General features: G+C 36.7%; 1 protein-coding gene across 1 annotated transcript; it reads left to right on the top strand.

Moving 5' to 3' along the window:
• Positions 1 to 1,910: 1,910 nt before the first annotated feature.
• LOC136346571 (uncharacterized) lies at positions 1,911 to 5,646 on the top strand. Its single transcript, XM_066295834.1, has 3 exons — positions 1,911 to 2,079; positions 2,145 to 2,224; positions 4,609 to 5,646. The coding sequence occupies exons 1-3, from the start codon at positions 1,970 to 1,972 to the stop codon at positions 4,815 to 4,817; spliced, it is 399 nt and encodes a 132-aa protein (XP_066151931.1). The 5' UTR covers positions 1,911 to 1,969; the 3' UTR covers positions 4,818 to 5,646.
• Positions 5,647 to 15,802: the final 10,156 nt, after the last annotated feature.

Below are 15,802 nucleotides of genomic sequence, written 5' to 3'. Positions count from 1 at the left end.
GAATTTAAAACTCTCTTATGGGCAGACAGAATATAAATAGTGAAATTTCCATTCCCTCGAATGGAGTTCGAGACTTGCTGAGGGCACAATAAAAACTTTATTTTATTTTGTATTATTGGGGTCTCGTTTATTGGACTCGTTCTGATGGGGGTTGCAATAACATCAATAGAGGTCAGTGGATAAATCAAACTCGAACGATTTCGCAAATTCAGATCGACGAGATTTTTCTGGTCTTCATTAAAGAAATAAATAACACGAAGGTGAACCCCCATTTATGCATATCTAAATGAGAACTGTTAAACTAGCAAACAACATTATCCGAATGTGTATTAAACTTTCGTGACCGTGACTTAGATTAGACGTTTATCATCTTGACGGGATTCCCGGCAGACTGTTAATTACTGCTCTTCTCTTTAATCAGCAATCAAAACGTACGTAAATACACTACCTTCCTCGCATACTGGGTGTTTCAGAACTATTAGATCAAACTTCTAGAGATTATTCAGTTCAACGATAAAATAGATTTGCGTATTAAAACCAATATGTGAAAATGTCTCCTTAAGGTGTTGAGGCGTTAAGATACTATAAGACAGTCATGTGTAAAAATGTGTTTTATCGAGGTTTGGTACGTTTCATTTTAATATATTTATTATAGCGTAACACCACAATATTTTTTAAAAATATCCTCCTTAAACTTCAATTTACCTCTTTGAAAGACGTAGATGGTTTCTGAAGACTTCACTAAAAATTATTGATAATCCTCTTTAACGACTTCAAATGTGGCAGTAATTCGGGCAATCAGGTCTTGCTCTGTTTCCACTGGCGTTTTGTTAACCAGTGATTTTACATGTCTTCACAGAAGGAAATCTGAAGGTGCTAGATCGGGTGTCCCAGGAGGCCATGGAACTGAACCATCTTTGTCGATTTAATGTTTTTTGAACTGACGATCCAAATACTGACAGACTTGAATAGAACGGTATACAGGAGCACCATCATGTTGCAGCCACCTTTGTTGTTGACCTATTAATGGAGCCTTTTTAAGAAGTTCTGGCTTAACATTAAATAAAATACCGCAATAAAACACACTTTTAATAATTGTCTTAAGACATAATAAGGCTGTAGCGCCTTAGGGAGACATTTTCGGACGTAGGCCCCTATACTCAAATGGGTTCTAATGTTGATGAACACTGATTCGTCCTTAGAACTTTGATCTCATACTTATGAATCACCCTGTATATCTACTACATGAACATTATGTAGCAGATATATAGGGTGATCATCAAGTATCAATTTCTTAAGTCCTCTGAAGGAAAAAGAATCAAATTCTTCTTTTCGCATTAGTTTTTGTGCTGTGTCTTGTTATTGCACCACCGATTCGTTTTAAAGTTGATTCAATCCTCGAGTTGCGTCTTCAATTTTTGGAGATGACGGGGTTTTCTGATCCAATAGTCTCCGAAAAACGAAGAATTCATATTTCGGGCACTGAATAAGTATTCTTAGCGCCTACGTTAGCCCTGAAAGGTTTTCTAGATTCTTCTTTGTCGAACTTAAAATGTTTCATATTTAGTTGAGTCCTCGACTGCACTTTACGTGATTCTGCATGTCTTGACGACTATTGAAAATTCTCAAGTCTCTGAAATGACAAATTAACTTGCACGTTAATTAAGCCAGGATTCTGAACGACGAAGACAATATACACGGAGAAAAATGAATAATACAGCAAAATCACAAAGTTCTTTTTTAAATCAATTTTAAAGTCCTTAACATATATGTTAGTTTGCGAAGCCCTTCGAAGAACTTTCTCGACATTAGCATCGAAACTGCGTGTTGTTTGTCCCCGTCCCAGCTCGGGACTTTTTAGATGGTAAACTACAGCATCAATCAGCAAAACTCCACTATAAAATGAGATCAAATTGACGGGGATGCATTCGGCATTCAGTGAATTTCAAGTGAGCTTGTATCACGAACAATGAGGTCGGCCGTCATATTTTTATTTGCTGGGTTCGCCCTTTGCAGGGCTGTGCTACCTCTCGATCAGCACGACGAGGAAATTTCTCCGGTTTTATATCGGCAAAGACGGTAAGTGCGGCTTCAGGAAAATAGGGCATATTTTACTTTATTTGGAAATTTAAATAAATGTACAGGGAACAGCCTCAATTTTATGGAGGAGGAAGTGGCAACAAAGATTTGCAGCAAGGGACTTTGGGGATGCAGTATCAAGATGGTAAGTAAATATAGATACAGAGGTCACTAGTTGGAAAGTTGAAAGCTTCGCTCAGTGCCTTTGTGACTCATTAACAATTAGAAATAGATATAGGATTAGACACGAAAAATATATGTTCTTTATATACTTTTCAAATATGTCAAAATATGCAAGGTGTCTAATGCGGCAAATGCGATTTTTGGACCTTTGAAATACTAAATTAAACCTTTCGGTGAAATACTCTGTATACAGGGTGTTTAAAAAAGACGCGACAATATTTAAGAGAGTGTTTGTTTAGGTCGTTTTATGAAAAAAGGTTACTATAAACATAGGTCTGGACACATATTGTTTCCAAGATACAGTGCAGTTTTTTTTAATAACAGTTTTTGGAAAAAAATTCAAATATCTTTTGACCGATTTTTAAACATTTTTAAAAATGATCAAAGTACAAAGTGTACTTAGGGAATAAGGGAATATACCCTTGAATGTTTTGAAAATGTTTTTGTATAATAAATACGGTAATTATACCGTAAACGGTTTTCGCTCCGATCGTTCTGATTTTTTAATATGTTATTCTAAAGGTCATTTTGAACAACTTTTCTAAAAGCACAAGGCCGCGCAAATGCCTCTTTCACACTTTTTTTTTAGGTTGAACATTTTTCCAAATTCAACTGTCTTACGGGATCGTGGAGCGAATAGGGATGCTGGGTGGGGTAAGGTAGACTAAGATAAGGTAAGGTGAGGTAAGGTAAGGTAACACATTTCCATTTTTCATCCAAATAATCATTTTTGAATTTATCAATTCGACAACATTAGTTACATCCACCTCAGTAAGGAAATTTATTTCATTTAGTTCAGGTTAGTTCGGATCACCTCAGCAAAGGAAATTTATTTCATTTAGTTTCAATTCTTATCAAGCAATATGTTTCTCATTTACTTATTTTGATCAGAATGTATATTTTTTTTCATTTGCGATTGCAATTAAAATAAAATTGTAAAATTTTTGTGTATCTTTCTTGCGCAGGAGCCACGCTAGTATTTTAGTCGATTAAGTGAAGTGTCTTTCGGGATTCATGGAGCGAATTGGAGTGCTGAGTGAGGTAATTATCAACAACGTTTCAGATCTTTAAAGCAACAACAAAATATTACATACCCATAGTGAAGCAGTTTACCCCACCCAGCACCCCTATTCGCTCCACGATCCCGTAAGACCGTTGGATTTAGAAAAATGTTCAACCTAAGAAAAAGTGTGAAAGAGGCATTTGTACGCCCTTGCCCCTTTTGAAAAGTTGTTCAAAATTACCTTTAGAATAACAAATTAAAAAATCAGAACGATCGGAGCGAAAACCGTTTACGGTACTGTTACCATAAATACAATAAAATTGTTTTTATTTTTTGTCTCGTAAACGAAGCAAAAGATACGACGAAAATTCAAGAGACAAAAAAGTTGTATTTTTAGTTGCTTCATCTGAAAAAAATATCGAAATTTAATTGAAGTCAGTGACATACATTTGCCTCTCAATAAATTTGTTTAAGGTCCCCCCCCCCCCCCTGACGCAACTGAGTTTAATAAATTCAATCTAGTTAGGGCCAAATCAGCCTCTTATACTATTAATAATGCTACTAAATTTCAAAAAAATCAGTCAAAAGATATTTGAAAATATTTGTCAAAAACCGTTATTAAAAAAAATTGGTACCCTCTATCTTGGAAACAATACATTTATGTTGATAGGAATTTTTTTTCATAAAGTGATCTGACAAATCACTCCCTTAAATATCGCCGCGAATTTTTTAAACGCCCTGTATTATACATAGATGCACTTATTCAAAATACTAATTTTCAGTACCTTAGAAATACTCATCCCAAACTCTGAAACCAAAATCATAATCGGGCGTGATGTATTTTTGGCATAAAAGCTCTCCAAAATTTAATATGTTGATAGTATGGATCTCTCTGCTTTTAATACAATCGAAACCTCTTTCCTCAGTTTCCATAAAACACCACTCAATCAACAGTCCAATTTGTGGAAACAATGTCATAGGCGTGCAGAGTGTTTTCGGCTTAGAGAATTTTTCAAAATTAAAAAATTACATTTAGGACGTTCATAAAAAATAATGATGATTCAGTATGCCTCTGTTTTAGTGGAGCGGAAGCGAAACATTTTGTTAAGCCAAGGGACACTCAATGTCAAGTTATTGGCATGCAGTGTTGATTTTTGCATAAACATAGCAAAGTTTTGGAATTGTTTAAACTGTAAATTTAAAGTGCTATTAAAAATCCGTTGGGGCCGTTTTTGTTTACTTTACAATCAAAGTACCATTTTTTCAATACGTAAACAACATTCCTCTCTATAACTGAAATTTTTTTAAAGATTTTGATTTTAAGGTAATTTCTCTTTCTTTAGGATCTGGCGGTGGATTGTCTTATGCGCATCATAGGAGATTCGGACATGATATAAGTGTAGATGCAATGGTTCCGGTATGGAAACATCGCAACGGAATACAAGAGTCCACTTTGAACCTAGGAGGAGGCTTGAGCTATCATATTGGAGGGCCTAGAGGTAACGATTTGACCGACAAAAGAGTTGGGATCAATTTTGTACATAGATTTTAGTGTCCTTTACAGTATACAATACGCTTACTTTTTATATTAGTATTCCTAACAAGAATTATACCTATTAATAAGGAAAAATAGCAATAAGGCACTTTTTTTTATCTCACATTACAAGGTTACAGAATGTTTCCTATTTTCCTAGTGTTACGTATTTTTGAAAATTATATACGACATACTTCTGTCTTTCAATCAAGTTTATCAAATATTGATGGATGGTATTGGAATACGTAATGCTCGCTAGTGATCCTTCTTTGTGCAAACAGAGCATTATTAATAATATTTGATCAACCATATTATCACCATCATCATTAAGGAAATTTAATTTAGTACTCTTTAATAAACTGAAAGTGTCGTTTTTCGATCTTTTGAATTGCTGATTGCAAGTCAAGGAGAAGTCCTTTAAAGCGATACATCACTTCTAATAAAGTTTGGTCTGAAACAAAATATTCCGAAAATGTTTGCGATCACGTATACCATGATGGATTAGGGCTTTTTTAATGTATTTATGCGACGCACTCTTGTAGGGAAATAAGGGACGGGAAGGAACACGTTTCTTTTGAGTTTTTTTTTCATTTTAGATGAGAAAGGTGGAAAATTAAGCTTTCCTAAACTTGAAACTTTGTATTCGGATATCACTGGCTTTTGATACATAATAAATGTTTGAATATCGTCTCTTAGAGATACCACTCATTTATTTTGATGTTCATTCCATTAGAGGTTTTATTCTACTAATTTGGCTATGGAGCAATTCCACACAAGTCTCTGATTAACATTGTTAAAAAATTATTATGTAATTGTTTAAACGAGTAAAAATAAAACTTTACCACAGGTTCTGGGTTAATTAATGTTAAGGCTCGTTTAAAAAAAAATTAATTTTGGTTTACGCCATTTTTTGGCTCAAAAGAGCTATTTTTAGTATTTTCCCAAATTAAAGGTACGAAATCCTGAATCCTCCTTGGGGTGAAACCACCATCCCTCAGCAAATGATTGATCGCATAAATAACATTTCCCGGCCCTGGAAAACTCCAACGAGCGCTTAAATAAGTCGTTACCTGACGTTGTCGTTGAGAAAAATGTCCTCTCTTTCCTGGTTTAAATTGAATATTATTCAAATCCAGGTATTATCCAGGTCTTTTAGCCCTAGGCAAGCATACAGGGTCCTGATAAGCTCCTGCAGTGCAGGTAATGTATAAATTATTCGTTTACGCAACCATATTGTTTTCAAAGATTTTATTGCATACATACTATACAGTTCTTTTATTGTCCCCAAAGGAGAATTCTATACGTGATAAAAGTTGCAAAGTTACTGCGGCAATGCATTATTTAAATTGCAATTGCATCGTTGCTGTAAAATGTTTACAGTGTGCAGAGATTTCTCCAAATCTCTTTTGTCAACTTTTGGAATTACCACTGAAGTTCCCTGAAGGTAATTTTAAATATTAATACTATTAGTACATTTTCGTAACACTGAGCTTTTTTCTCGCCATTAAATCTAAAAAAAAGCCATTTAGCTTTATAATTCGTTTGACATGAATGCAAGTTAATGTAGTGTAATAAAATGAGGCGAAATTTTTCGAATTAGGTAAAAAATGATTTATGGACATGTTTAAAATGTATCTCGCAGCTACGCGATTAATAGCCTGAAAAGATTATTGCAAATGGTGCATTTGGGCCCTTTTTTGCCCTTAATCTATGCCCCTTGGTATCGGAAAAACCATAATGTTATTAAAACCACTCTTATATTTTTTTGTAGGAGCTCTTATGCCTTGTTTTAGACACAGAAATCCATTATTCTCTATGGGCTTTGGTTAATGGTTAAAACGGTCTTTGGGGTCTAAGTTATGAAATTTTTTAAAGAAAGTTATTAAAATTTGGCTATAAAGTGGTCTCTGGAACAGTGGCTGAGCAGATCGTGGAGATCTCCAAAATAGCGACTGTTCTATCATGGCGGTCTATTATAAAGCGGACGGTCCTGTATCACTGCTCAATTGTTCATGGCATGCAGCGTGCTAGTTGGCAAAAATCCGGTACCTGGTAAGTACTTATCTCAAATACTATATGTTTCGGTGCTGTTCCAACTCTATGCACAGCGAGATCAGGGATAACAAAGTGAACCGACACGTGCCGGCCCTACACTATGGCCTATCCGAGGTCGCATGTTTCCCTCGTCCATTCGTTCTTTCTTTACCCTATAAATCTACACGTGAAAAAATGATTAAAATACATTTCAACTCATTAAAATTTCTACAAAATTCTGTTATTTATATTATCTTTAGAAAATTCTGAAACTTTGTCGTATTTAATAACGTATTACCTAAATTTTACAATGTCAAATACATAAATCGACAAACCAACACAAATATAACACTCGGAAAAAAAGTTGATCGGCCAGTCTTTCCCCTTACTCAGGGGAATTACCGAATGAACTAAATGACGCAGCAACTCGCTCTTTGGCTGCACAACTTTCACCTATAACAATTTTCAACGTTTATAGCAACAGTATTACTACTGGCCATATAGTCGCTTTCTTCATGTTTCGACTCGTAACAGTCAGCAGTTTTGTACACATGCACACAAAATGTGCTTTAAAGAAATTGCTTCGTTTTGAGTATAATACAGGGTCCGTCATGTATGTATGTACATGTGAGCATCCTTTGTCCATGCTGAAACAATTAATCAATTATTTGAAAATATCATGGGGTTCAGGCTCTAAATTCCTCCCAAGATAAGTGCGAGGAAACGGTAAAAGGGCTGTCATGAATATCTTCGCATTTCTTGTTTATGTTAAGACCATTAATTGGCATTATCTGAAAGTGGTACAGGCTTTTGGTACCAAACTCTTCCTCAGATTAGCGTGGAAAGAGAGGGTTGTTTATAAATACCTTTAGCGTAGGTGAGAATGACGTTTAGGGGTTTGGTACCCGTGGGAAAAAGGGTGAACAGCCCTTCCATCTTATCGGTTCTCTCACGAAGAAGGGATGTGTTCTGTGTATGGATACCGGGTTGTATCGGGATTCCATTTTTGGTTCACGGAGAATAAAGAAGTGCTCTGAGAATTGTGTTTTTTCTCTCCGCCCTTGAACCGCGAATCTTACATACATATATGGAATACCGGCAATACTTGTTTAAATAATTTTCCTATCAACAAACGTCAGAAGTAAAAGATCCAGGTCTAATTTGTGTTCATTTTCTGATGGACTTGAGCTTTTTTTGCCCCATAACAGCCCAACGAAGTCCAATTTTTATTTTTCAAATGTGGCGCTGTAGTTACGAGTTGTTTTATGGAACCTAGACTTATTTACGTATACAGACATATCAAATTTTACTGGGGTTGGAGAAGAAAGATTTCGTTAAAAAAATCCTTATTTTATAAAAAAAATTATTTCAATCAGAAAAGCGAAATAAGAAAAACATGCTCTGTATGATTTAACCATCAAGTAAAATACCATTTCGGACATTTCCCTTTTAATTAAAAAAAAACCGCTATTAATTTTTTGTTTGGTCAAATAGAATGGCCAGCCCGGCTACCTGATTTAAATCCCTGCGATTTTTTTATTTGGGGCCATTTAGAAGCTCTAGGTATAATGATCCGCCAAATTACGTATGTACATGTCGGGGAAACGTTAGGAATATTCTCCATCATTGATAATTTTGATGTTTTATTAAGTAAATTGATAGTAAGGCAAGGCTAACGAATTCACCACTACTCGACCGCAACCTTTCCCTTCTTTTCAATTACTGCCTTCTTCACAGTTCCCATCCCCCGTGGTCCTCTTGACTTAAGGGATGGTACCTGTTCGTCCTAGTTTTCCCACGGACCGAAACTGCACACATGGCCCTTAATTGCGTCGGTAATGGTGACCTCGTTCGACAGTGCTTTATCTCCACGATAAACCTGTCAACCTGCTCTTCAGCCTTATTGCTAACTCAAATTTTACATTTAAAACTTAAGAACTAATAAATCTCCGACACGGCCAACCTGACATTTCACTCGTCCTCGGGTGATTCTAAAATTCAAAGACGACAATCAGTTCAATTCGAATAATTTCCCTATTTTGTTTAGACAAAACATTTCCCAAATTCAACTGTTTCCTTTTTTTTTTCCATCAACACAAGAGAATACAGATCCCCTAGTAATATCCCTTGAACTACTCTCTCTCTCTCTCTTTCTCTCTCTCTCCGACACATAACTTCTCTACGCTGTCTCCTACCCACTGCGCAATAAACAACATTCGACTGATGTTACTTGCAGTTGCAGTAAGACATATGTAAAGCTACCCCAGTGTCTGCTAATACAACGTCTCTTTCAACGTTCTACTCACTAACGTCTCTTTCAACGTTTTCCTCACTAACGTCTCTTTCAACGTTTTCCACACTAACGTCTCTTTCAACGTTTTCTCCACTAACGTCTCTTTCAACGTTTTCTCCACTAACGTCTCTTTCAACGTTTTCTCCACTAACGTCTCTTTCAACGTTTTCTCCACTAACGTCTCTTTCAACGTTTTCAAACTCCATGGGAATATTACTTTCGGGCATCTTTCGTAAACTCTCATGTGCATATTTATATGTTCGATTGTTACTTAACGATTTCAAAGCATACCGATCGCCTTCTAATACTTCAGTTATTAAGAAAGGCCCTTTGAATTTTGGGTCAAGTTTTGTCTGGTGTCTTTCCTCGTTTTTGAGTAAAACAAAATCCCCAACTTTATGTCTAATTATTTTTGCCCTTACCCGATCAAATCTTAGCTTATCATAATCGGCTACATTCTTCATGGCTTTTACTGCCCTATTCCTAAGTTCCTCAATGTTACAGGTTAAATTATCATTGTCTACACTATCTACTACTAATCCTAACGGTCGAGCAACCCTTCCAACTAATAATTCCAAAGGAGTAGCCTTTATAGAACGATGGATCGTGCAATTCAAAGCCAATTGGATGTCTTCCAGCGCGTCTTGCCAAGACCTATCACTAGTTTCAATAGCCGTCATCATATTTTTGAGCGTACTCATAACCCTTTCTACTTGCCCATTAGCCCTACTAGTACCAGTTGCTACCAAGTGTAATTTTATACTTTGCAAGGAACAAAATTCACGAAATTCCTTACTCGAGAAACACCTTCCCTGATCAGCAATTATTCGCACCGGTACACCAAACAGTGAAATAGCAAATTTTATAGCTTTGATACAACTACTAGAATCAATTTTTAAGGTGTGGTATAGAAGGGTATATTTGGTGAACGCATCTACTGCAACTATTACATATTCTTTCAGGTCACTCTTCCCACTTAATTTTCCCGTTATATCCAGGTGTATAGTATGCCACGGAATTGCTACTTTTGGGATAGGATGAAGTTCTGACTGAATTTTCCCTGTACTTGATTTCGATAATTTGCATGTGATGCAGTTATCGACGAATTTACGCACATACTTTGTCATGTGTTCGAACCAATAATGCTCGTAAACTTTGTCCAGAGTTTTGTCCCAGCCCAAATGCATAATCGATTCGTGTACCTGGTTGATCACAGACCATCTAAAAGCGCGAGGAATGATAGGTAGACACCTACTTCTTCCATTTCGTTGAATTTTCCGATGTACTATTCCTGTCCTTATTTCATAAGTTTTTGCAATAGTTTCAGGTAATTCATTATTTTGAATCTTAGATACTAACGCTACTAGTTCTCCATCTTTACGCTGTTCCGCTAGCAACCAGTTACTCGAAATTTTAGCAAGATTTACCCGTTTCTCTACTACCCTACTATGAGATCTCTCCGGACGATTCTGATTTATCGGAACTTGGTTTCGGGAAAAGAAATCAGCATGAGCCATTCGTTTTCCTTCCCTATATTCGATATCAAAATCATACGCTTGCAAGAATGCCCACCATCGATGTACTCTAGGTGTCAAATCGAGCTTGTTTCGCGAAGATTTTAGTGAATTACAATCGGTAAATACAGTAAATCGTCGTCCTTGCAAATAGTGCCTGAAATGTTTAATAGCGTTCACTACCGCCAAAGTCTCTAATTCGTAAGAATGATATTTAGATTCCGTGTTTGAGGTCCTCTTACTAAAATATTCTACAACTCGCGGTAAACTGTCTACTTTTTGTATAAGTATTGCCCCATAACCATCTGCACTTGCATCCGTATACAATTCAATAGGATATTGTGGATCAAATATCATCAAAACAGGTTCGTTAGTCAACAATGAAATCACTTGTTTGCGAATAGATTCATGTTCAGGCTTCCACTGGAAGTCCTTTTTACACGAAGTCATTTGATAAAGAGATTTCATCATCTGTGAGAATTTAGGGATAAATTTTCTGAAATACGAAGATAATCCGATGAATTGTCTTAACTGGGTGACGGTTTGTGGCGGTGGCAAGGAGGTCAAAGCTTGAATTTTCCTCGCGTTTGGCCGGACTTCGCCATTACTGACTTCATAACCCAAATATTGGACAGTACTTTTGAGAAAAGAGCATTTTTTTATATTGAAAGAAAATCCGGCTTTTGTGAATCTTTCTAATACTGTTCTCATCCGTGCGATTGATTCATCCACTGTTGTTCCCAAAATCATGATATCATCCATGTACACTACGACATATGAATATGCTAGATCTCCCAGCGCATTTATCACAGCTCGTTGAAAAACAGCCGGAGCATTTTTTAAGCCAAAAGGCATAGCTAACCACTCATACTGACCCTCCGGAGTAACAAAAGCCGTTCGTTCAATTGAATCTTCGTGCACAGGAATCTGATGAAACCCGCTCGCCATGTCCAGACATGTAAAGTATTTTGAGCCAGATAACCTAGCGATCTGCTCAGAAATAAGCGGTAATGGGAATTTGTCAGAAACCGTATTCGCATTTAATTCGCGGTAATCTACACATAGACGGTGCGAGCCGTCTTTCTTTTTGACAAGCAACATTGGGCTCGAAAATGGGGAACAACTAGGCCGAATTACACCTGCTTCTAGTAGTTCGTCAATTCTATTCCTAACTATCTGTTTTTCGTCTGGACTGAGGCGGTACGCCCTTCTCTGCACGGTTTTATTAGAATCGACTAGCCGAATTTTCAATTTTCCAGTCGACACTCGTGTACGCGGAATCTGCTTAATAAAATAATCAGAAAATTCTGATAATACGCTTATTAAGAAGGATCTGTCTTTGCCAGTAACATCGGTTTCTATTTCGTTCAAATCAAATTTGTCACTGTTTACTTTCGCTACACATGCACTAACGGATAAAGATGTAAAAAGATCAACCCTATCATTTGTCATGGCAACGTTAAAACCTTGGCTAAGAATTTCACGACCAATCATTATATTACAATTCAAGTATGTGTCTGGTATTACGTGAAACAAAATTTCAATTAAAATTCCATTTATAATTACTTCAGCTCGAATCTGAATTGTACTAAATACAGTAGCATTACCTATGCCCTTTAGCGTTACTACTTTATCAAATCTTTTACCATGGAATTTACTAGCTACTTTTTCTACCATCAATGAACAATCTGCCCCAGAATCAAAATAAAAATGATACGTCTCACCCGAATGAATCAAAGTGCCAGTTGGTCCAGAGATATGACACATATTGACCCGCTTCACATTGGCCTCTTTCTTTCCAGAAGATGTTGATGCCCTCGCTTCATGGTTAGTACATCTTGTCGAGATGTGTCCAACCTCACCGCATTTAAAGCAAGTCACTGAGTCTTTGTGATTGAAATTTGTTGATATCCTTGTATCCGAACCATTTCTTTCTTGCCTTTTGAAACGGCAGTCGGCGATTTTGTGGCCAAGTTTTCCACAACGATGGCACCTGACGCTTATTACTTTGGGTTTTTTTGAATCTATCTCCGTCGATAGTTCGGGTATTTTCCGTTTTCCATACGAAAAGGCTTTCAGTTCTTGTTGCAACTGTGTTCTCGTCGTAATTTTTGTAGTAAATAGTGTACGTTGCAATCGTCCATCAAACTTTGCCATATGGGTCAGCACTGTGGCTATTGCGATTTCTTCGGTCGTCATGGATTTCCATCTAGTCATTAACGAATTCATCAAGCGTGTTCCATATATCGATAGACATTCTCCTTCTTTCGGTTTACTATTCAGGATAGCTGTCAACTTGGCAGCCGGTGTTTCAGCGCCTTCAAAACGTTCAATGAATAGGTCCTTAAATTGTGACCAAGTGATGCCCGAAAAACAAATTTCAGGGAGCCATTGAGACGCACTTCCTTCCAGGGCTTTACTAAGTGTAATTATCAGATTACTTCCCTCCAATGGATTTTCTCCCATACACATGTCCACTGCTGCACACCAGGCTAGTGGTTCGGCTCCAAACTTTTCCGGGTCAAACTTAGGTAGAGTCACATTCGCGTTGTTTTTCACCGGTTGCGCGGCTTTCATCGCGTTGATTAACTGCAACGTATTTTCTTTTTGTGCGTCTAATAAACTACGCCACTGTTCTTGAGAAATCACTAGATGCGCGTCCGATCCCACTTCTGATGTCGGGGAAACGTTAGGAATATTCTCCATCATTGATAATTTTGATGTTTTATTAAGTAAATTGATAGTAAGGCAAGGCTAACGAATTCACCACTACTCGACCGCAACCTTTCCCTTCTTTTCAATTACTGCCTTCTTCACAGTTCCCATCCCCCGTGGTCCTCTTGACTTAAGGGATGGTACCTGTTCGTCCTAGTTTTCCCACGGACCGAAACTGCACACATGGCCCTTAATTGCGTCGGTAATGGTGACCTCGTTCGACAGTGCTTTATCTCCACGATAAACCTGTCAACCTGCTCTTCAGCCTTATTGCTAACTCAAATTTTACATTTAAAACTTAAGAACTAATAAATCTCCGACATACACATATATAATTTGAGAGCTCGTACTGTTGGTCTAATGCAATCAAATAGGCGAGACCCGTGTGTTCAGGTCAGATCATTAATGTAAAGGACAACGTTGTGTTTGGATAACGGCGGAAGATATTTTGAGCAAATGCTTTGAACATTAAATTACAATTAATTACTACAAGTAGTGTTTTATTCCTTTGTTTTTCTGATGTAATAATTTTTTTTTTATAAAACAAGAAAACTTAGTCAAGATACTGATATGTCACCTCATGATACATATTTTCAATCATTAGTCAAGTTTTAAAGACTTTGTAGAACAGAGATATGCTAAATGCATCTCACAGCAAAGGCGCTGATAAAGGACTGAAGTCTAAGAGGGAAACAGAATTACGTATGTTGCTTGAAGTTTGTGCAAAAGGGAGAGATCTAAGGCGGAAAATGAAAATTTCACTACTTAACCTCAGAAAGTATGTTTCTGTTAAATCTCCAGTCACTTCCCGGCAGAAACTATTGCTCTTACACTTACAACTCTTAGCGACAAGGACCTTTTCTACCTCAACTAAACCCACTTTGCTGCAATTATAAGCTCCTCCGACCAAATTTTATCGCACTTAAACTCTAAAACTACAAGGAAATTTATTCGAAAATCTCACTTACGCCCCATTATTTTCAGTTCACTTTATCCAGTTTTCGGAATCTTTCGACACTCCTTTTGCGGCAAAATGGGACCGACTGGTTTGGACTGAAATGATGGGTGCTTCCTCGCTGACATACGGTCGAAAATCTCCCGACCTTATGTTACTTAAAGTTTAAACTGAAACAGTCAGGAAATGTTATTTGTGTTTAAAATATTATACACACTTGTTGTGACAATTTGTGTAATTTAGGTAATACACGATTATATTAAAAGATGATATAAAAATCGAGAAAATACTTGCCAGGGCCGTACTTAACGAGAAAGTTCATCATCATTTCTAACAAATGAAGCGTCATTTATAGAAGCCAAACAAAGGGATTTTAGTTTTTGTCTGTCTCTTACCAATAACGCGGGAAAACATAAAAAAATATTGGAAATTTTTTTTCCAAATAATTGAAAAACTAAAAATAATTTTCTAGCTCTATTCTCATCATGAAACTTCTCCTTTGAACACACAATTTCTCTCCCATTTCACTAAGTTTGTACATAGTACATACTTATTACCGTTTATAAGGTCCCCATGCTGGACACTTATCTCGGACATACTGTTTAAATATTATAGTACAGTGAAATCTGTCTTAGCAGACAGCTCCAAATAGCGAATATTTCTCATTACCGAACAATTTTTATAGAACCAAATTAATTAGTTCGCATGTAAATAATGTTCACATTAGCGGACGTTCTATTTGACGAACATCATTAGAGAAATTAGCCCCAATTTGCCCAAAACGCCCCCAACAACGGACACGAATCTCTGAAAGCGGGCAAGCCCAGTTTGATTCAACAGTCACGGTTTTTCACCGATTGCCGCTGGGATTCCCCTGTGGTTTCAACGGCTTGTTTAGCACGTCTTAGAATCAGAACTATGTAAATTGTCTTTTTGGAAGCGGTGAAAAATGGCGAGTCTTAGAAATTTTTCAACATTAAGGTAAAAAATGGAAGTAATTAATAATGCAGAGCAAGAAAATTTAAATGTTGACATTTCGCGTAAATGATAAGGTTGGTACATAGAATTTTTTTAGTTGTTTTTTGCTTAAAATTAGGTTCCATATAAGCAAAACTCAATTATAAGTAAAATAGGGAGTGTGGAACAAAAGGAGACCATTCATAGGCAATGGCAGTTAGAAGGAAATTTAGATAAAAAATATTTAAAATTGAAAGGTGATGCTGCCCAAATGGCCAAATTTGTTTCGAATGGTTTGTCCGCGTGAGAAGCCAGAACGTTTCTATTTTCTGGCAGCTAATAACAGCTAAGGCCAAAGAAGTAGCTACGGATTTAGAGTATTAGAACTTTAGCGCATCCGATGGATGGTTAACAAAATGGAAGAGAAAGCATAAAATTAGCTTCCAGTACATTTCAGGTGAATCAACGGATGTTGATCAATAGGTTGATCAATAGGTTGATCAATTTTTTGAAAACCTTCCAGGAGTGTTACAAC

Source organism: Euwallacea fornicatus, chromosome 2 (genome assembly GCF_040115645.1).
Source record: "Euwallacea fornicatus isolate EFF26 chromosome 2, ASM4011564v1, whole genome shotgun sequence".
NCBI lineage: Eukaryota > Metazoa > Arthropoda > Insecta > Coleoptera > Curculionidae > Euwallacea > Euwallacea fornicatus.
The sequence above is the reverse complement of the archived record's forward strand: the minus strand, read 5'-3'. Positions and strand labels throughout refer to the sequence as shown.